At 32.5% G+C, this 22,050-nt stretch overlaps 1 protein-coding gene across 1 annotated transcript; it reads right to left on the bottom strand.

Moving 5' to 3' along the window:
* Positions 1-264: 264 nt before the first annotated feature.
* Positions 265-21,212, bottom strand: LOC128180652 (tyrosine-protein kinase HTK16-like). Its single transcript, XM_052848789.1, has 19 exons — positions 20,893-21,212; positions 13,894-14,073; positions 13,386-13,529; positions 11,911-11,982; positions 11,419-11,534; positions 9,569-9,709; positions 8,911-9,016; positions 8,475-8,542; positions 7,985-8,122; positions 7,714-7,843; positions 7,496-7,576; positions 6,902-6,999; positions 6,503-6,605; positions 6,008-6,090; positions 5,580-5,723; positions 5,136-5,324; positions 4,449-4,540; positions 4,077-4,203; positions 265-2,903 (listed from the first exon to the last, which is right to left on the bottom strand). The coding sequence occupies exons 1-19, from the start codon at positions 21,101-21,103 to the stop codon at positions 2,703-2,705; spliced, it is 2,424 nt and encodes an 807-aa protein (XP_052704749.1). The 5' UTR covers positions 21,104-21,212; the 3' UTR covers positions 265-2,702.
* Between the last annotated feature and the right edge of the window lie 838 nt (positions 21,213-22,050).

Here is a 22,050-nt window from a genome sequence, read left to right as displayed (position 1 = left end):
AGGGCACTTGTACAACCTCTGATTGACAAGAGCAGCAAGAATACATTTGGTTTGGGTGGAATCTTCATTTTTTTTTCCATTTTGCCAGGGACTGTACAGTGTTTCGTCTAAAGTGAGTCCACCCTCTCCAAATATTTCTAAGCTGAGTGACCCAAGTCAAAACTATTGAACGGTACCGCGTGCTGAAAGAGGCATCGCTATACTTTATGTCATAAGTTTTGCTTATACCATACGTATACTTGGATGTCAACACACATGTATGTATCAAGATATAAAATTGTCTTTTATTAAAAGTACAAAGAAGATGACATATAGTCATTCAAAGCAATAATAATAGAAACAAACTGTCTTTGTTAATAATTTCATCATATCAAAATATAAAACATTATCTCTATATAATAATAAAGTGTTGAAATATCTAAACTTAACAAGTGCATAACTTCAATAATATAACTTTCTATAGAAAATAACATGCTATGTTTGTTCACACGATGTTGACAATACAAATATGATACATAAATACTGATGCTACAAACTCATAAGATATCAATTAACACTGACACATGTGATGAAGGCTACATATATCATGAGGGCATCAAAGTTTGTCCAAAATTTTATAATAAAATTCAACCACTGTTAAATGTTATGGAAATTTTAAAATATAAATTCTTTCTTTTTAATTTAGATGTAGATTATCAAATCTGGCATTAGATAAATTTGAATTCATTCATTACGAGCAAGATTTGGCTTTTCTACATTAGTTTCTTTTAAGTGCTGTCACTTGTTCTAAACTCGTTCTATTAAGTGGGAATATGAACATAGTGCAGAAAAAATCTTTCCTTTCTATTTTTCTAAGCATGTCAAGAGAAGTTTCCTGCAAAAGCATTTGTGAGAAATTTGAGAAAAAAAATAACTAAGAATTAAATTTATCAGCACCTTTAAGATGAAATTAGTACCGGTACCTAGATCATCTCTTTAACAACAAAAAATGGGGGGGGGGGGGGGGGGGGGTTTCATGAAAATCCAATAATTCATGTCATAAAAACTGAATTGGACATCTCTAGTTGTTAGCTACCATTTAAAATTTAAAGCATCATCATATCTAGTAAGATAAAAAAATGATTATGCAATGTCTTTGGGTCTTTCAAGTGTGAAAAGACCATAGCTGTATCCATCATATAGAATGCAAAAGTAGTATTAATCTAGCTGAACTTGAATTTGCAGAGGTATTATGCAGGTGTAAAATTAACAATCTAAAAACGAATCAAGATTAGAACAAAGAATAAGATGAACCACATAAAATAACGAATGTCAAAAAAATTTCGCATCAACAAAATTTAAATCGTACATTTTTAAATTTGTATTTTTCAAAATTGTAGGTCTTCATTAACAAAGATATAAATACTATAAGCATACATTAAAAAAAAATAGATAAAATTCTTCTCATTTTTCATGTAATTTTGTTAAGTTCCTTCATTAAATTGTATGCTGTAAACATCATTAATATTTCACACACAGGAAATTTCATGTTTTATTTATTTTAGTATATTTAACATGGGTTTCTAGTTGTTTCAATCGAGAAATGATTTAATTGCAAAATAGAAACCTCTGTATTGCTTTTCATACTTGCATAATGTACATTGTATAAGGCAAGCTTCAATATAGCTGTTACAGTAAATGTGAGATCAAATTAAAATCTTTTTAATTCGTAATGGTTTAGCCATCATCATTTATGACTACATTTATGACTAGCAACCAAAGGGAGTTAATTTAGTATATGGCTGGGTAGGAATATAACATGATTTTATGTATTGCTATAGGGGTTGCAGTCAGGTGTTGGAAGGCAAGCTAATCAAATTTTAAAAATAACAAAAATAGTAATTTTTGCCCCATGTTATTTTCGCCCTTCTTGGGTTGTAAATGGTTTGCCCCTTCTTGAATTCGCCCAGACAAAGTGTGTTTAAAGAGAGTTACTCGGTAATTTTGACATTGGAATTTGGCAAGTCTAAAATTCGCCCACTGACAACCAGGGCGAAAGGGGCAAAAATAAAACGGGGGCGACTAATTCCCTGTATGCAGTAAAACATTTCAATTGTGTTAGACCTAGGAATGCAACAACGTTCAAGGAATGTGAGAACAACAACATTTTTTCCTGAATAATTACACAAACATTTGTGGTATAAAATAACATTTCATCATGAATAACAGTATGTCTAGCATTTGAGCAGGTTAACAAATTAATTTAAAGACTTATTAGCTGGTATATATTCTTACAGGAATGTGGTTGAACATTTTGAAACTCTAAAAAAAAAATAATTTACACATAAATAAACAAACAGAAATTGAAAATAAAAATTTCATCTTGAAAACCTTTGAATTCTTGACTATCAGTACCAATCTCTCTGAACACTTTTCCCTCATTCAAATAAAAAAAAAAATTGTGAAAATGCAAATGCAGAGCAAATAATTAATGCACCAAAATAGTTTTCATGGGCATTATAATGTTTGCATGGAAAATGTTGAAACATTTATATGTATGATTCATACTTATCATCTGGGATTAAAATAGATGTATGCAAGCAGATAAAAAAATTCAAAAGTAAGTTTTTTGTAAAGCTATGACAGTATGATTATAGCTATGTCAGGTCAACTGACAGCCTTTAGATGGGGGAAAACATCAAATGTCCGCACTTGAAATATATCTAATATTTCTTTGTCCTGCTTCTCTGAATCTCGCTCACTGATGCATATTCTTGGTCCACCTGGAAATGTCTATAAAGGTCATTAAAATCGGGTCGTTTGGCTGGTTCCTTGTTCCAGCATTCCAACATCTTTAAGTAACAGGTTTTGGGACAGTCATCCGGTTTTTCTAGACGTTCACCAGACTCAATGAACTGCATCACCTGTTCAAAACACAGACATCAAATTCCTAATTAAACAGCTTTAATATCTGGCAATGTGTTCATTCAACTTATTGCAACTCAAGTTTTTGTGTTTTTAGCCGGGCTCTGCTGAAAGCAGAGTCCTGGCTATAGGCAGGCAAATCGCCAATGTTACTATAAATAGCACAAGTAAACAAAAAACCAAACAGCGTCAAGGTAAAGCTTCCGCTATACCAAATAGTTACACAAAGAGCCATGTTTTGTCAAAAGTGTTGGCATTTTGTTTCTTTTTTTTTAAATTTCGAATGAATTGTCTATCTTTTTTAGTTTTCTTATTAATAACGTGTTTTTAAAACATTACTATGCATTTTGGACACATACAATGCGCATGAATTTCCATGAACTACTTTGCTGCGCGATGAAGAAATGGGGATTGAATATATAATGCTTGTTTCAAAATTCAGGCAGAAACTGTTGAATTTTTTAACTTCTTCTAGACAGACATATTTTTGTTTATAGCCGCTTACAAAATTTGGTCGCTCTTTAATGCTTTGCCGACATTAAAAGCATGAGAGAGAGAGAGAGAGAGAGAGAGAGAGAGAGAGAGAGAGAGATTTTTTCAGTCTTTACTACACAATATGCATAAAGACACACCAAAAGAGCCCGGCTTTCAGTACTTCAGTACTTTGATTTCTTTTCTAGTGAATGTAAAGAAAATTTAGTGAATCCTAAGTAAGATTGCTGCATGATTACCTGTATTTACAATATATCATGATTTAATGTGAATTCCAAGGCAGCTGTTGATTTACCCTATAATATATACAGCTATTAAACACAATTAGTTTGCTTGTGTATTCTATTACCAATAAGTGTTTTTTTGTGAAAGCAATTTTATGCTAAATTAAAAATACCATTTAAATAGGTACATTCAGAGATATTTTACAATCAAAACACTTTTCTGCCAAATATTCAACACACTTAGTATAACTGTAATTCAGACGATCATTCTCCCAGCCACTAAGTTTGAAAATACTGTCTTGTATCATAAAAAATTTGGCAAAAATAATAGACCTTTAATTAAGTCCATATTAGATACAATGGGATGTGAGAAAGACACATGTACATGGAAATCAAACAGAAACCTGTACATGTGTTCCTTGGAGTCTATCCTAACACACCGGAAGAAGCCATTACCTCTACTCCTTTTTTGTCACCATACGGCTGCTCTCCATAGGAAAACATCTCCCACAATGTGATACCAAAACTCCACACATCTGTCTTATGGTTGAACTTCCCATAATTGACACATTCTGGTGCATACCTATAACAGAGATTACAAAAACTTGAAAAATACTGAAATTAATGGATCAACTATCAACTAATCATTCAATTTTGTTTTCCTAAATCATGTGAATGCATTAGGTAAAAGGTAAACCGTAAAATCAAAATTAAATTAATGTGAAGGTTTAATAATTTTGTCTTACAGGTAAAATGGTTTTGAGAAAAATTAGTAAGCTCTATAGAACCAAGGTTCATTAGTATTAACAAGAAACAAATTAACGGTACCATTTGATTGGCCAGCGGCCTCCCTTGGAGGCTTGGTAGTAGTTCTTCTCTTCAACAAAAGCCCTGGACAACCCGAAATCACTAATCTTCACCTGTGTGTCAATCAAAGTCATGAATCAAAATAATTCCAACAGAATTTAAGAACATTTCAACCATGAGTAAATCAAAATTATCATAATCAGTCATAATTTAAAAATTAAATATTTTGTATTTTGAACTAAAATGCACTTATATCAACATCAATATTAAGAAATGTAATAGTTCCTGCACTATGCATCATATCCATTTACCAAAAATATCCCTCCTACTCCTTTTACTATCCATACATCATACAATATCTATTCATACATCAGAAAATATCCTACCTACTCATTACACTATCCATACATCATTCAATATCCTATTTACTCCTTACCTATCTATTGGTCATACATGTACTATATCCTACCTACCCTTATACTATCTATATATTATACAATATCCTACCTACCCTTACACTATCCATATGTTATACAATATCCTACCTACCCTTACACTATCCATATGTTATACAATATCCTACCTACCCTAACACTATCCATATGTTATACAATATCATACCTTCCCGTATACTATCCATATGCTATACAATATCCTTCCTACTTCTTAATTACCGGTATATTATACATACATCATACTATATCCTACCTGTTGCATACTCTGGACTAGGATGTTCCTGGCTGCCAGATCCCTGTGGACTATTTTCATAGTCTCCAGGTAACACATGCCGTGGGCTACCTGTGAGGCCCACAGGTACATGGTGGGGTTGGCTTGGATTTGGTTTTTGTGCTCATACAGGTAATCCAACATAGAGCCTAAAGGAATGAATTCTTCCACCTACAGACAAACCAAAGGACAGGAACTTTGATCAAATATCTTGAGCATAATTGTGTTTGTTGCCCTTTTGAAACTAGGAAATAGATATCAAGAATGAAATATGTAAATAATTAAAAGTTTTATCTCAAATGAACCTCCTAATAAGGATGCATATTTTACTGAGAGATGTTGTAAATTTTCCTTTTAATCAGTACTTACTGAAATCATTAACACTATTTTGTGCGAGTTGTAAGAGAGATATAGGGGTGCTCTTACCAGCATAAATGGCTTCTCACAGATCCCATACAGCTTGACAATACACTCGTGGTCCAACCTCTGCATTAGTCGGGCCTCCTCCATTATACTAGTCATCGCACCAGACATTGAGTCATCATGAAAAGTTTTCAACGCAACCTCAGTCTACAAACATAAAAAAATGACCTTTTCCTAAAATTTGTTCATTCAAGGAAGCTCAAACCGCTTTGAATTTAAACAATTGAATATTTTCTTCTAATTCAAGAGTATATTCATAGAATAACATTGCAATAAATGTATTAAAAATAACTTTTTTCAATAACAAGTATACATGTATCTATATCCTATGATACAAGCCACACAACACAAATATTACATTATCTCAATGCATTGTTGAGAATCTATCAACGATAGTCGCATATACCCAAATATAAAATGTTCCATCTTACCTGAGTGCTCCTGAACTTGGCCTTTCTTTGAGTATAGAATCCTTTTTTAACAGCTCCAAATTCTCCTTGACCTAATTCACACCCTGTAATGTTAAAAAAATAGATATTATCCATCATTTGTATGATGAAAAGACATTATCAGTTTATTTATTCAGGAAATATAGAAACCAAAAAAACTGCATTAAATTTGACCCTAATAAATGATTTGACACTCCACACTATATAGACACTTAACACTAAAATGTTTTTATCCCTTAAAAAGATAAAAGTGAGAAAGTGAAAAGTACATGTATGTAAGAACTTGCAATGAAAGAGAAAGAACAAGAAGATAGACAGAACTGAACTTAATTACATAACAATTAATAAGTCAACTGTTTTGCTAAGATTGTTTTAAATATATGAGTGGCAGTACATAAACACTGTAAAGTGTGAATAATCCTTCCTGTTTGACATTGATAGAACATTCACAGCAAGACATGAGAAAAGGTTTCTTACCAATCTTAATGTCCCTTTTGTCAATCTTTTTAAACTCGTCTAGGCTACTTTGCCTGTCTCCTAAATCCTTCTTTAAACTGGCAGATGGTTGCTTGGTTGGGGGCTAAAAAGGAGATAAAGCAAATTTCTATGTACAAATCATATATTAGCACAGCAAAACATTTTCATATTAATTTTTATCTTTACAATACTTTTTGATATTTCATTGCAACAAAAAATTATTATATTTTATAATAACTTAAATTTTATCATAACAAATATTTTAATATTTTTATTGTTATCTCTTTTTAACCTGCAATAAAAATTCCCACTTCATGGTTTCAGTACCTAATGAATAATCTTTTGACTTATCTACCAATTTATTTTTTTTGTAAAGACAAAGGACATTTGTTTACTCACGTGACTTGGGGGGAGAGGGGGTGGCTCATTCTTTGGGTCGCCATGGAGATGGTTTGGATGGGTAGGGAGAACAGGTCGAGACTGGGGAACTGGTGGTGCTAAAAATAAACATGTAACACAGGCATTACAAATTGGAAAACTGGCTAAATATGCACTGAACAGTCACAGTCAAGTGGCAAATTCCATACAAAAAAAAAAAATAAGTAAATACTTTTTGGTAATTAACATCTTAAAATCTTAAGAATGAACAGCATTTCATTTTTTCATGACTCTGGTAACTGAATAAATAAAAAAACACATCCAAGCAGCATTTTCCATTTCATTGGTCATCATGACATAAAATAAAACCATAGAGGCTGAGTTGTGAATCAAAATAGTCAAGTTAGGTGACAATCCATGTAAAATGAAAGAGAAGTAAGGTGGGGGGGTAGACGATAATCCTTAAACTTTAGAAAAAGTTGTTCCATACCACAATTCAATCATTTAACACAGAATCAAGAGAAAGGGAACATTTTAAAGTACGTGTATTATTGCATTTTCAATAACATGATTGATACCCCCCCCCCCCTTTCCACTCCATTTTCACACATATACCTGGTGAAGACAGACGCTTTGAAGTATTATTAACATCTTGAACATTGTAATATTCTTCATCTATTTCCATTTTACGTTTATCTACAAAACAGAAAAAACAAGGCATATTTCCATTCTCAAAATTTAGAAAATAAAATTTCAAACAAATTTAAAAAAAATCCACTTTTTAAACATATTAACATATAGCTGGTAAGCATATTACAACAACAAAAAAATACCTGTAGTTATAGAAGCTCTAAGTTTTGTGGACAGACCATCACAATATCGACTGTAATGTTCAATCAATTGTAAAAGGTTTTCAAAGTATGGACCATCATCTATATAATGTACTGTACAATTTTGGTAATCCTGTAATGAACAATAAAAAACAGAATTTGAGACATTTGCATAAAAGAAAAGAAAACTAAAAAAATACCCTTTGACAACATTTCTGAAAAATCTTTAAATAGAAACCACACAGTAATTTTTTTTTAAAATATGCATGCTTACCGTTACTTTGATTTCGAAATTAAATATGCTCTTTTTATGACAAAGTGAGATAACGTTGTAATGCTCGTTGCGGGTACTTTTCCGCACCAGGAACAGACCCTCTTCCTTTCGGTACTCCTCCAGAAGCTGAGTCGCTCCCTGTACAATATTAACCAGTTATAAATAAACATGGTCACACAATCCTATGCAACAAAAATATTCCATTGTAAACAATAATGGTTACACAACATTGTCTCAAGCCGGTCCAGTGTCTGCATAGCTCTCTCCTACCTGTGGCTTCTTGAACACATTATTTAACTATCTAACCTTTTTTAAAATCCAAAAATTGTTTTAAGAAATGTCTTTTTTAACATGAGTTATGGAAATCCAATTACATGTACAAAAAACTTTATGGGTGACCTCCTCAATATGATCAAGGAATCTCTGTTTCAAATTGATTATACCTACCGGTATTGATAAAAGTGCATTTTTTCTTAACATTTTCAGTTACCTTCCTGTCCAAGCCTGAGTGAAACCAATACTCTTTCTTTGTTCTAACCTGTCTCTTGTCAGGAAACCCTGTAAACAGAACAAAATTACAGCTCTTTAAGACAGAACAAAAATCATGAAACAAATAACACTGGTAAACAGAACAAAAACCTGAGATATTTAGTATCACAGCATTTCATATAATCCTTTTGCACTTTCATAACAAGTTTTAATTAAAATAATATCATCTAATATGTGATCTTTTGAGAACATTTTGAAACATTGAAATAATATCATGATACTATTTGACATTTATTCACTGATAACTCCAACTCAGACAAATAGAATACTGTGTTCAAATATATTCAATGTGAAAAATAATTTTGAAGGCTCCAACAAATTAAATTAGAACAGAACAAAAAAATCAGAACTTGATAAAACTACTGAAAGCTACATACTTAGCAGAGGAATGCAGTCTTGGCGGTTGTACCTCGATGCTAAATCTAATGGTGTTTGGCCGTCATCTGCTCTCGGCATCATGGGAGCAAAGAACTGTAGGAGTTTCTGCAAGTGGAATGTCCTTGTTACATTAATACTGGTCTAGTATAGGGACAGCACATAGTATTATATTCATATAATGTATCTTTTTAACAATTTGTCACACTCTTTCCATAACGTATAAGAAAGCAAAGCTTCCAAGCAAGAACTATCATTCTGTAGATTATAAACTTTAACAATATACTTGTAATTGGTTGCTGGTAAAATTGTACATACAAAATTTATGACTCATCAATTATGGGAATATTAAATTGTATATCAGGTAATTCTATTAAGCTGCAAATACGCTTTTTTGTGAAAATATCCCCACCCTTTGGAAAAAAAATCAGTTGTTTGAAATCTGAACATATGCCAAAATTCAAACCACTTTTTTCTAACATTAATTAGCAATTACTTCCTGACATTACATCAAAATAACCAACATGATATTGTATTATCAAGAACTTTCATGTTAAACCTTATTTTCTAAGGCTACATTTTATGCATAGTTTGGAAGATCAACTGAAATATGTTGTTTACAAGTTTATTGTGAAAGACTAAAGTGCGTGTAATAGCTACCTTAATACAATCAGCATTTCCTTTCATGGCTGCCTCGTGGAGGGCCACCCAGCCAGTTTTTGGAGATCGAATTTGAGGATCAGCTTTTCCGTGTTTGATCAGCAACGTCACAACATCTGCATAATTCGCTGAGCAAGCCCTCTGTTAAAACAATTCTCTGGTTCATTTAAATCAATTTAATTAAAAGAAAACTCATTCATACAATTTTTCTCTACAGAAGAAGAATGATCTAAGCTAGAATGATCTGCACGTCTAAGAGAATCTAAGGGTCTGGAGGCCGTCTGACAAAAGCTCTACCACTTAAAGCAGGAACGTATATACTAAGGGGATAGGCAACTCTCGCAAGTCTTGCCGAAAACACGTGGTACGTGACTTCGTAGGTCATTTTTAACTTGACATATCTATGTTGTACTTGATATATCGTTATAAAACCTTTTAAAAACTATCTTGAAATTATTCTCAAATTGTTATTTGTAATTTATAACCCTGATCTGACCATAATTACTACGGAATTCTCAAAACCCCGAGACCCTTTTTTGCCCCATTTCCGAGAGTACATGAAAATCGATGTTTATTTTCTTTTTATCTAAATTAGTTAACAACATATGAATAAAAATGTATGAAAAAGCTATTTCTTTTAACAAGAGAAAATAAATAATGTAATTAAAAAATAAAACATTTTACTAAGATTAAACAGGGTTTTAAAAACTTGTCAAGGCTCGCGTGATAGTTTGGGAAGTAAACATGGCGAATGTAGAAGTTGCCTATCCCGTTAGTATGTATGTCCCTGCTTACAGGTACAACTGAATTAGAATAAAATACTAGTTTTTCATGACATGATTATTAATTTTTAACAAAATGCCTGTATATTGATAGAGTATAATAACTGAGATAATAAATTGTTTCATCAAAAGTTTGTGTGTTAAGGATATATAACTCCATGTATTTATAAAGACTATTCACTAATTAACTTTTTTTTTGCAAAATACTGTCTTCAATGTGATTGTATTATACTTGGACAAACAATTTTGATAAATCTAACATGTAACTTCATTCACATATGTTTCCTGATGTACACCTTGATCAACAGAAGGCCCCGTCATGTGACCTATCCTCCATTGTTGTCAGTAATTACTATATATGTACATGTTATTGACATGATTTAACTTCCTTATCCTTAGTCATAATTTACATGTAATGTGGCGCTATAAAACCCTGCCATTGTGTGGTGATTTATTACACGTAATAGTGTTCAAGCTTTCTTCTTTGTTGTAAATTGAAGCTGTGCAATAAAAACTTTCTCTGTCCTTGGCCATTGCAATGTTGATACATGTAGCAGTCTCAACTATGTCTTTGTCAGTAATATCCCTTCCTTATAAATGGTCATTACAAATAACTGCAAAATTAGGATATTACTCAACTCTGCTTTGACCCTTGTGGTATCAACTAAAAATTCAACACTGAATTAAAAGTGGACTATCTTTCCTTTCAACAACATTGCATTCTATATAAGTAAACAAGTTCATTCAAAATTCAGAACTTTGGCGTAATAAAGCTAACATCCACATGTACATGTTTCATGGTCTGTACCATATATAATGAAGCAGACCTTACACCACATATGGACTGTCCATATTTCAATGTTACAAGTAATCGAAAATCTCTTCGATTACCAATTACTGTCGATTTCTTGAAAAAGAGTAATCATTACAATCAATTACGATTACTCGATTACGATTACCCCCATGCCTGAGTTAAATGTAACTTGTTTCCTTGCTTGTTTAATAAACAATTACATGTGTTACATTATTTACATGTAATATATTTTGGTTCATCTAGCTCTCACTTACATGTAATGGAGTGAAGCCAGCTCTATCTTTGGCGTGAACATCTGCTCCCTTGTCAATTAACAATCTAGCAATAACTGCTTTCCCATACTTTGAGGCATCATGCAGAGCTGTAGTTCCTGAGAGTTTGGAAATAAAATTGTATTCCATAAATCTTTTGGTACATTCCTCTTTGTTAAGTTCACTCAGAATTAAATTATCTCTACAAATTCACTTCACAATCATATCTCATACACTGATGACTATCTATATTTACAGTACCAATCTGTTTATCTCCAGAGAGACAGCTTTAATTAAGTAGCTCAAAGTCTGGGAAAAAATTTTGGAATATGGTGTGCTATCACAAACTCAAACTTACATAAACTTTAATTGCATACATTACAAAGAATTCATCTCAAAGATATGAAAAGATATCCATGTTTTATTATCTGAACATAGTCTACTTGCTAAAAGTTTCTAATAAATATGCATTTATTGAACATGATAGAAGCTTACCTAATTCATTTTTGGCATTTACAGGAGGACAAAGTCTATGTTGTAATATATTGGCCACTGTATCTTCATTTCCTAAAAAAGGCAAATACAATACAAACAAATAAACGTATCTAAAGTCTTCAAATTAAAATCAAAGATTTAATAAGACTTTTTCACTGATAATTTCCTGACCTACAAACCAAATGTATTATTACTAATTTGAGTTTTGCCAAAATAAATCCTCATTGCCCAGTGCTTAGATGAAAAAAGCAAGCAGTACTTGAAATTCAGCAATTCTACACAGACAATATTTTAAAAAGGCTGGAAAAGGATAAGTTAACATAGTTAAAGATTCTAAAGTTCTAAATTGAGGGCATTTAGAATACCAGTAGATTGAAAATCAAACTTCACCATGTTAAGCTGTACAAAAGTTATAAACAAATATGATGTCAGACAGTGCAACTTCTTTTATTTCATATCATCTAAAGAAACATCTCTGAGAAGAAATGTAGCAGGAAGTAATTCCCCATTATTTGATATTTAGCACTGACTATGAATCCCACTCCTATCACAGCGTTAATCAATTATTATCTACTAAGTATTTCATGTGGTTTTATTTTCCTTAATGGACAAAATATTGCAACAGACAAAACTAGATGTGAATTTCATTCAGGTTGATATGTTGATAAAAATCTTTGATAAACCTGTCTAATGATGTGATAATGTTATACTTAATGGAAAATCCAGCTTTGAACTTTGTCCTTGATATACACACACCATTCCATTTATAAACAGCACAAGCGGCTAAATCTAGAAACTTAAGGACCAAACACGAGTCCGGTTAAAAGTCAGGTTAAATTTTTTTTTATAGAAAATGCATGTTTACGCTCATATGCAACTCTGATCTCAGCCTTCATTTTAGAGGCAGAAAATAAGGTAATACAACTGACAGCTTTGTAAACATTAAAACACATAAATCTGGGGGGAAAAAATAATGCATTGCACCAAATTAAGTTCATGCTTATAATGTGTCAAGGTTTTACAATACACACTCCTAAATGTGATTGTATTATTTCCTGTCAGAGAGTACGAATTGTATGTGCTTGCTTCCATACTTGAGTTGCAGACAAATATATCTCTTCTATTATTGGATTTTTAGCTGTAATATTGTGGTTCGATTGATAATTGAGGGCGTAAATTTTCATGGATTTAGTAAAAATCATACTTTCAAGGATACAAATTTGTGGCCAGTGATCCTGGCAATACAATATGGAAATAAATATTGAACTTCAATAAAGATCTAATTTCGTTGATCCTCTCTAAAACAAATCCCACTGAATTTGATATTCAAACTAATAAGCCCTATTGATGAAATAACAGTAACCATATTGAGTTTATTTATCGGTTCAACTGAAAACAAAATCCTCTAAAATTAGTATTCAACAAATATTGATGAAACCACAGTAAACCATGCAGTCGGTTTATGGGTCAGCTACCTTCCATGACGGCCCGGTGCAGTAAGTTAGTGGGACCGTTCAGCCTCGCCCGGTCAGGGGGAGGGGAACCTTTACAATGCCGGGTCAGCTTTGTGATCAGACCATTCGCTCCATTCTCGTAAAAGGCGACAAGTTTTTCCAACCCTGCAAGACAAACAGATAAAACTGGTAATATTAAGTAGAGATTTGACAGAAATAATTATCAGTTTGATTCAAAAGTGTGCTGTCTGGCCTTTTGATTTTGATATACAATGAATGCATTTATCAACACCATTATTTTATATTTTCAATTCTGTCAATTTCTTTAATCAGACTTTTATCATGAATTATAAATTGAATCACTTAAAGTTTATTGGAGCCAATCATGAGGTAAATATATCTTGTACAGATCTTTTTATTGGTAACATAATTGAAGTTTAAAGATTAATTGTGTCAATTAATAATACAGACTGAAGTATTTCAAACATGAATAAGGGGAGGGGGGCCTAAAATCCCACCACAAACCTACCTTGTGTAGTTGGGCCTTCATCCAACTTGTAATGCCCATCGAACACTTCTTTGATCTGAAAATGGAACACTTTGGCATCATGGGTAACAGAAACAACGAAATCTTTGTCGGAGCTGGTGCTGTCACGAATCAGATAGAGGCCATTGCTGTCTGCTCCTGTTCCTTGCAAACTCGCTAAACCTGTAAAATCAAACAATCATATCATGAATGATGGACGTATAACTTCAGTTTCTAGTATTCCTACACATTTCCCTACAGACTCACTTAAACTGTAAAATTGGACATTACTCTAAGAATGAAGGACATTTACATAAGTAATGGCAGCTAGAATTCGTATATAGTTATCTGCAGACCCACTAGCCCTGTAAAATCATAAATTGCATCATGAATGAGCGTTTAACCTAACTTTATAGTAATCCTAAACAAGATGAGCTTTTATTTAAAAAAAATTAAAAAAATGGCATCTAGAGAAATTATTCACACTTACTAAATGATGAGGGTCTCTCTTTTTCAACAGACAACCCCTATCGTGTAACAAGTCTCCATTCTTTTTCTTTTTTTCTTCTAATTTTGTGCATACAAATTTTGGAAAAGACTTGGCCAATTCCAATGAAATTTAAGATTTTTAATATATGTAAATTGATCTTACATGTTTACTGATCAAAGGATGCACAGAATGAATTTCTTAACACACTATGTGACCATTCCATTTACCCCAACAGCCCTAAAAGGAGTTGAATGGCTGATCCCTCAACATACCACTTCTAAATATCTCAAAAACAGCAAGAAATTTTAAAAAAATTTTAAAATTTAAAATGAACAAAAAGGGTTTAAAATCAACAAAACTCTTGTTCGATATCAAGAAATGGGGACTGGCTCTTTATCTGAGCCCCCCTCCCCTCCTTCCTTCATTTAACCATATCTTATTGTCGAACATATCAGTCAAGTTCTATTATCTCATCGTTTTCAAATTTGGAAGGAAGACCTCCTCATGGAAATCTTGACTAGTTTCTAAAAAAAAATATTGCTGTAATTTGTGTGGAATAAAAATTATTATATAATTACAAATAAACAATTTTTAATTTCATTCTATTGTTAAAAAAAAAATTAAAACGACATTTTCAAGCAAGACCATCCAAATAAATTTCCTAAAAGTGTTTTGAAGAAAAAATATCCTCATATTACCTGATATTTAAAAACTAATAAATGTACAAACACTGAATTTATGGTATTCGATATAAAGTAAGACTTTCATGGCTTCAAAACTTCAGAAATTAATCTGTAGATTAGATATACTTTTTACTTGTATTGGAAAATAAACAACCTGTCCAATGTTGAGGAAATTTTTATGAATTTACAAACATTAAAGTACACATATATACGTTAACAATCGCATTGCGTTGAGATGATCGTGACTTCCTGTTACTAAAAACAGAAGAAAGTCCCTGTAATCAACAATGCAGAAGTGTTTAATTTAGATATGCTTCTTTTATGGGAATAAACTGGGTCAATTGAAATACAGGGATGTTTTTATGTATTTATCATAAATTAACAGAGAGAGAGAGAAAGAGACCAAAAATGAACTTCCATGCAGTTTTGAGTAGCCATAAAAATGACAGTTATGTACATTTACTAATTACAATAAAGGGTAACTGATACATGAATTCATTTAAGAAATCAAAATATGCAAAATTGACCTTCACCATACCTAACAACTTCTTTTAATAAAAATAAGCCCTTAAATATTTATCTGTTGGTATACACCTGAACATGAAAACATTTCATTGTGCAGAATTAAATACCCGGTAGCTATCCTGAGGCGGTCATATTCTATCACAACGGTGAACCCTTGGCTTTCCATCAGATTCAGCCATTGATAGAGCAAAGAATAAATCTATAAATGGAGAACACTCTGAGTAGGAACTACGAGGGGATTTTTATTTTACATCTGGGTTAAACTGTAGAAAAAAAAACATATAAAACATATGAACTGGAAAACCAAATAAATCTGAACAACATCACGCATGCAAATGGTTTCAGGAAGAAAAACAGATTGAGAGAGAGAGAGAGAGAGAGAGAGAGAGAGAGAGAGAGAGAGAGAGAGAGAGAGAGAGAGAGAGAGAGAAGTTTTCTCCGAATATGTACATTTACATGGATGTTTCAGATTGATCATTCCAGACTTGTTTACACAACTACAAGAGCCTGTAATGGTTATTCAGGTTCTAATTAAGTGCGTTATAAATGACCATCTTTGTCTCGAAGCCTTATCCAATCATATAAGTAGTCTGTTACAGGGCACAAGTTCTCTCAACTTATTGGAACATCAAGTACACTTTGAAAAAAAACACATCATTCATGATAGGTCTCATTAATAATATTGGAGTTCCTGTCCTGTGTTCAAGTGTATTTCAGCCCCTCAAGTATCAAATAGACTCAATCTGCTTCACAGGCTAAATAAAGTCTATATTTGGACATATAAAAAATGTATATTTTTCAAGGGGTCAACAAAATAGTTTTAAAACGCAATAAATAATTTTTTCTAGATTCTATCTCCATTCAATGTTGAACTTCAGCATAAAAATTTCTGTGATTGGTTATTAACAGGGTTTTCCAACGGAAAGATCTGGTTATTAAAATGGCGAGCGGGTAGGTGGGCAGGCGGCTGCCAAAAGGGTATCCTCATTGTACGGATAACTCCTCCTACAGTTTTCAAGATGGGAAGTTGTTCTTTTGCAGATCAATTGTAAATATATCAGAGGTGTGCATATTGCAAGGATTTTGATTTCTGATAATTTTTTTGAAAAATACCAGCTTTTGAACTTAGTCATTTTTTGGCAAAATATTGCATATAGGGTACCCTCATTGTACGGATAACTCATCCTACAGTTTTCAAGATAGGAAGTTGTTCTTTTGCAGATCAATTGTACATATATCAGAGGTATGCATGTTACTAGGATTTTGATTTCTGATAATTATTGAAAAAAAATACCAGCTTTTTAACTTGGTCATTTTTTGGCAAAATATTGCAAATAGGGTATTCCATTTCACTGGATACGTTAGGTAGTGTTTATCAATTCAGGGTTGACATGGATTATGGATACAGTTCACATAAAAAAAAAAACAAACTGATTTGCTGTCACATTGACAGCTTTTCACTTGTTTAATTCTTTGCATCAATCTGATGATATGACCTTGCTATGATATTCTGAAGCCAGAATCAAACACTTCTTGAACCCCATACAGTTACAGCAACCTGCCGTTATCTGGTTAATGGACATGTTCTTCGTTTTTGTTCGTATTAGTTATGTGTTTCTCCAATCTCAATGATTTTTTGCTGTTGAAATTTAATGTTGCTCTATTTATAAAGTGCTTGTACGGTACTACCAGTTCATCTACATTATTTTTACACATTACAGTACTGCACCTCCTACGCAACTACGCACAGACACAGTTATGCACTGACTGTACAGAGAATTACATCAAACTCTATTTTTGAATTACCAGTAATTTATCTGCTAACAAAAGGACAAATTGAATAATAATATAATGGAAAGTAAATAAACCAGGACATTAATATACAGATTCCAACAGATGAAAATTATAAAAAAAAAAATCCCCTGAACAATATATACCTGTATTGGAAACATCTAATAATATCAACTAAGCTCTTGTTTTATCAACCATACAATGCAAAATAACTGATTTTTAAAATTTATTTTATTTATACAGTAAAACACGGTTATAGCGAACACGCATATAATGAATTGACGCTTACAGCGAAGTGAATTTCATTCCCCAAGTCTCTATTTCAAATTGTAAACTTGGCGGATATAACGAATTACGCTTATAACGAAGTTAAATTGGCCGTCCCTGGGACTTCGTTATAAGCGTGTTTTACTGTACATACATAATTAAGTTTTTAAATCTCAGAGCTGAGGGAATTGACAGCTTTAACAGTAGACAAAGTACAATTGTAGTAATGTACCGATACTATTAAACAGGTATAGCCATAAAATTCAAAGGACCCTTACTCTCATAGAACCATTTTAACAAGACCTTGGACTTTCAGTGGGATGTAACAATCTATATTTTGCATCAAAACAAATTAAAATGACATTGGTTTCAAGCGAATTATATACAAATTGCGTTCAAAAGCCAGACAAATCCTGTTGATTTCAAAGAGCCATAGCTGAGTGGCCTACAATGAAATAGACAGGCCTACCTAACATTGCCGTTTGACTCAACTACCGTACCTAAAGTCCAAGCCCTTGTTAAAATGGTTCTAACCGTTTCCTCAATGTCTCCCATGGTCTCCAATTTTAGAAACCGATTACAGATTAGATCAATGATAGAGGAATCAGATGTCTTATGTTCCAAGTTGATATCCCTGCAAGTGGTACAACCCTATGTAAACATTGGTAAAATTTTACTTATATCAATTTGCTATCAGAAAAATAAATGTTACAATTAACAAAGTATTGACCCTTAATTTTGACAATATTTATAACCAACTGACACAGTTAAAATTGATAGAAATCAGTAATTAAGTACTACTGTAATTAATCATAAGTGAGAGTTATTTCCCATAATATATTGATATTGTACCTTAAAAGTAATATATAATCACAGTTTTATAGAGATAAATGTTACATGCTTTTAGCCATATCTTAAATTTATCTATGATTTTATCACTTATACACATATACCTTACAATATGCTGAAATGATAAACATGCATCAAATCTGCAGTCTCAACTGGTTAAACTTTTCAACAATATTGGGGGGGGGGGGGGGGGGGGGCTGGGGGCTGGGGTACTGAGTTATGGATTAAAAATACACAATTAAATTTAATTAAACAAGTTTTGAACTTGGGAGCTGGGGATCAGTGGTCTGATGTTTTATCCTCTGACCTACATTGTACAAATTAAGTTACACAATATTACTTATTAGGTTTGTTACTGACTGTAACAAACCTAATAAGTGTTTTGTTTTGTCGAGGACCTAAAGTTTGATAAGTAAACAAACGTTTGTGTAGAAAATCAGTTCAAATAACGTTACGTCCGCCATGTTGCGCTATAAATTATGACGCTTGCCTTTTAAAGAAATTTGTAAGGCAGCCACGTGACGCGTTTCATCCAATGACGTCGCGACATTCTAGTCCGAGGCAAAACAAACAAGTTTGTTGATACAGATAATGTCAGGTCAAGACAAGATGTCTAAATCTTTAGGATATGATATGATAAACTGTTACAAAAAAATGTAAATCAAGGGGTGCAGAGAAATTGCAATTCTTTGTTAAAAATGAGCTCTCATAAGAACAAAATATATGAATGATGCATTTTAGAACAGTGGCAATTTGGGGAAAAAAGTAGAATGGATTTCTCATAAAAAGTATAAGGTGTCAAGGGAGTTCAGGAATATTTAAAATATTAACATTTGATATTGTTACACTGTGTTCAAATCACTGAGCGGTGCATACAAAAAAAAGATGATTTCTTTTACACTTTGTCTTTGCAAACCAAAATTATAATCACTGGCTTATCCTTACTTAGTCATTTCAATCCATAACCTATTGAAAGTTATTATGGCAATATGATTATACTCATGCAGTTGTCTTATTGAAAAGGTTCCTGATTAATTCATTAACATTTTAAGAAGTTGATTGCCTTTTGATGCAGCTAAACTTAGGGCCATCCAATAACATGTACAATTCTTCTTTAATGCCCAAGTGATACTTAAATTTCACATAGCAATGATTGTTGCCAAATACAATAAACTTGGTTTACATTTGCCATGGGCCCTGAGCAATTGATTTGTTTACAGTTTTTCAGCTGAATTGTTGGGCATCAGGAGAAATATCAGGCTACAGCAGATATGTTTACATTATGTACAAATGATGTGCCATTACCTGTATGGGATGTCTTAAAGAAATATGTACCGGTACACGGCCGTTTGGAAAATGAATGCTTTGCAATTATACTCCCATTTTCACATGTCTCTAATGAAAATTGTTAAAATGCTGAGAATGCAGTAACTTAATGTGTACAATTTCTTCTATATACATATAATATATAAGTGTACAATTTATGAATGTTCTGTATGCGTTTCAAAACTGGTGTAGTGGTATCTTCAAATTTAAAACTATATACAAAGTATGTTAACAAAGTTTTAACAACCATAAACAAAATTGTAGATGCCATGGAGGCAGTGAATGAAAATATTAAAGCAAACATCTATCACAGAGCAAGGAGATTGCAGCAAGAACCTGATAACTGACCTAGCAGCCTGCTGACTCTTTATGAGTATTGTAGGTCAATCTACTATTTATTTTTTTTTTTTATAAATTCTGCTTAATAGTGTCAAAACTGAAAGTCAAAAGAGAAGGATATATAAAGGTTTGGTTGGATCGATACTGCTGGAATATGTATCTTGTCAACAATTAGTAACTTTACAGCATACACATTTTACATATACGAAACAAAAAAAAGAAGATTTAAGATCTTACATCCAGGAACACAGCATATGCTGAAGTGCACTTCATATCTTTAACAAATGTTATGATATTAAAGTAATCTCAATTGCTTTGCTTATGCCAGTTTAGCAATTTTATCTCCTGCATGTGTTTCAGGTATAATACTTCGTCACTCAATCAAATCTTAACAGCCTGCAGTATTTCTGAGTTTCAAGCGGGTTAAAAGACAAAGTCATTAAAATCACATTATAATTGTGAAAACTAAATAGTGACACCATCTATCCCATGTATAATGTACAACTTAGAACAGATCATTAATAAATTTAATTTATTCAATTTGATTTGAAGTTACGGTAGAGAGCTTTGATTTAATGCCAAAGTCCTTTTTCTGGATGAAGATGAACATATATATAACAAGCATGCAAAAGGAAATAACATCCTTCTCCCCCCCCCCCCCCCCCCGAAAACTTTAATATACATATGCACATTGTGATTGTAGCAAAATCAATGAGTAACATGTTTATTTACCCTCTTTGAGAATACTCTCTGCAGCTTCTCTTGGTATTTTTCCATGATACCATGCAATTGGGTCGTCTTTTATTGCATTTGATCTTTTATCTTCCTCAAGAAGTTGATCCAAGCTCTGAACTCTTAGGCTTTCGGTGACATTCAGGAATTCACTCACCGGGTCGTTAGCGTAGACAGAATCATATCGTTCCTCGTCAAACGAATCATCCATCGTGCATTAGATGCTCTCATTAAAATGGCACAGAACCAAGCTGGTTTTCAATTTTCGTTTCCACTTCCTGGTTCCATGCCGTTTTGTTGTATCACGTGATTTAAATAGGCTGGTCGGATCACTCTGTATCTTGATCCCGATTGTTGTTACTGAGGTTATAAAGTGCGTGTATTATTTAGATGATTTTTTTTTCTGTCATAAATATGATATTCCTAATTCATATAAACTTTATTCATAATTGATATATCTAAAAAAAACCACCAAACAAACAAAATACCGCATGATTGGGTATGATTCTTATACAGATTATAATATAATATAATAATAGTTTATTTCCAATTTTGGGTCCAGAAGGCATACAAATATATAACAAGATTACAGATATTAGATAGAAATGCCTGAAAGAGAGATTTTACACATAATAAAAGTCCATACACAGCCGGGCAAATGTACATCAGTATGTCATATGATTATATTATTATATACTATATAGGTATTATTGCAAAAAATTGTTTCAGATCAAGAGCACCGAAATTTGCTTCTAGGATAAAAAAAAAACTTGCAGGAAATGGAAAAAAAAACCTTGTTGGCAAAAATGTAAACGAAGAATCCTTGATGATATTATTGGTTCACATCCTATGCGGTATATATAAATGATTTTAAAAATAAGTTGAACAAGTCAGGCACGTAGCATCAGGGGGGGCCAGCCCCCCCCCCCCCACTTTTTCTCGCAGCAACAAATTTTTTAAAATTTACATATAGAAAATTGAATTACCATGAAGTTGGCCCCCCCCCCCCCCCCCCCACTTTTTTGGAAGTTTGTAAAAAATTGATATGAAAATAAGGAAATGAGGATTGAAATTGAAGTTATATACACTTAATTACTATATCATTTACTTACCTAATTTCTTACTTTCTTACCTACTTACTAACTTACTTCCTTAGTA

The sequence above is a fragment of the Crassostrea angulata genome, chromosome 4 (assembly GCF_025612915.1).
Source record: "Crassostrea angulata isolate pt1a10 chromosome 4, ASM2561291v2, whole genome shotgun sequence".
Taxonomy (NCBI): Eukaryota; Metazoa; Mollusca; class Bivalvia; order Ostreida; family Ostreidae; genus Magallana; species Magallana angulata.
The sequence above is the reverse complement of the archived record's forward strand: the minus strand, read 5'-3'. Positions and strand labels throughout refer to the sequence as shown.

Coding starts and splice junctions, on each gene's coding strand:
- LOC128180652 (XM_052848789.1), bottom strand. CDS start 21,103: ATGGATGATTCGTTTGACGAGGAACGATATGATTCTGTCTACGCTAAC. Junction 11,983..13,385: donor GCACCGGGCCGTCATGGAAG/GTAGCTGACCCA, acceptor TGCCTTTTTTAG/GAAATGAAGATACAGTGGCC. Junction 9,017..9,568: donor GAAATGCTGATTGTATTAAG/GTAGCTATTACA, acceptor TTCCACTTGCAG/AAACTCCTACAGTTCTTTGC.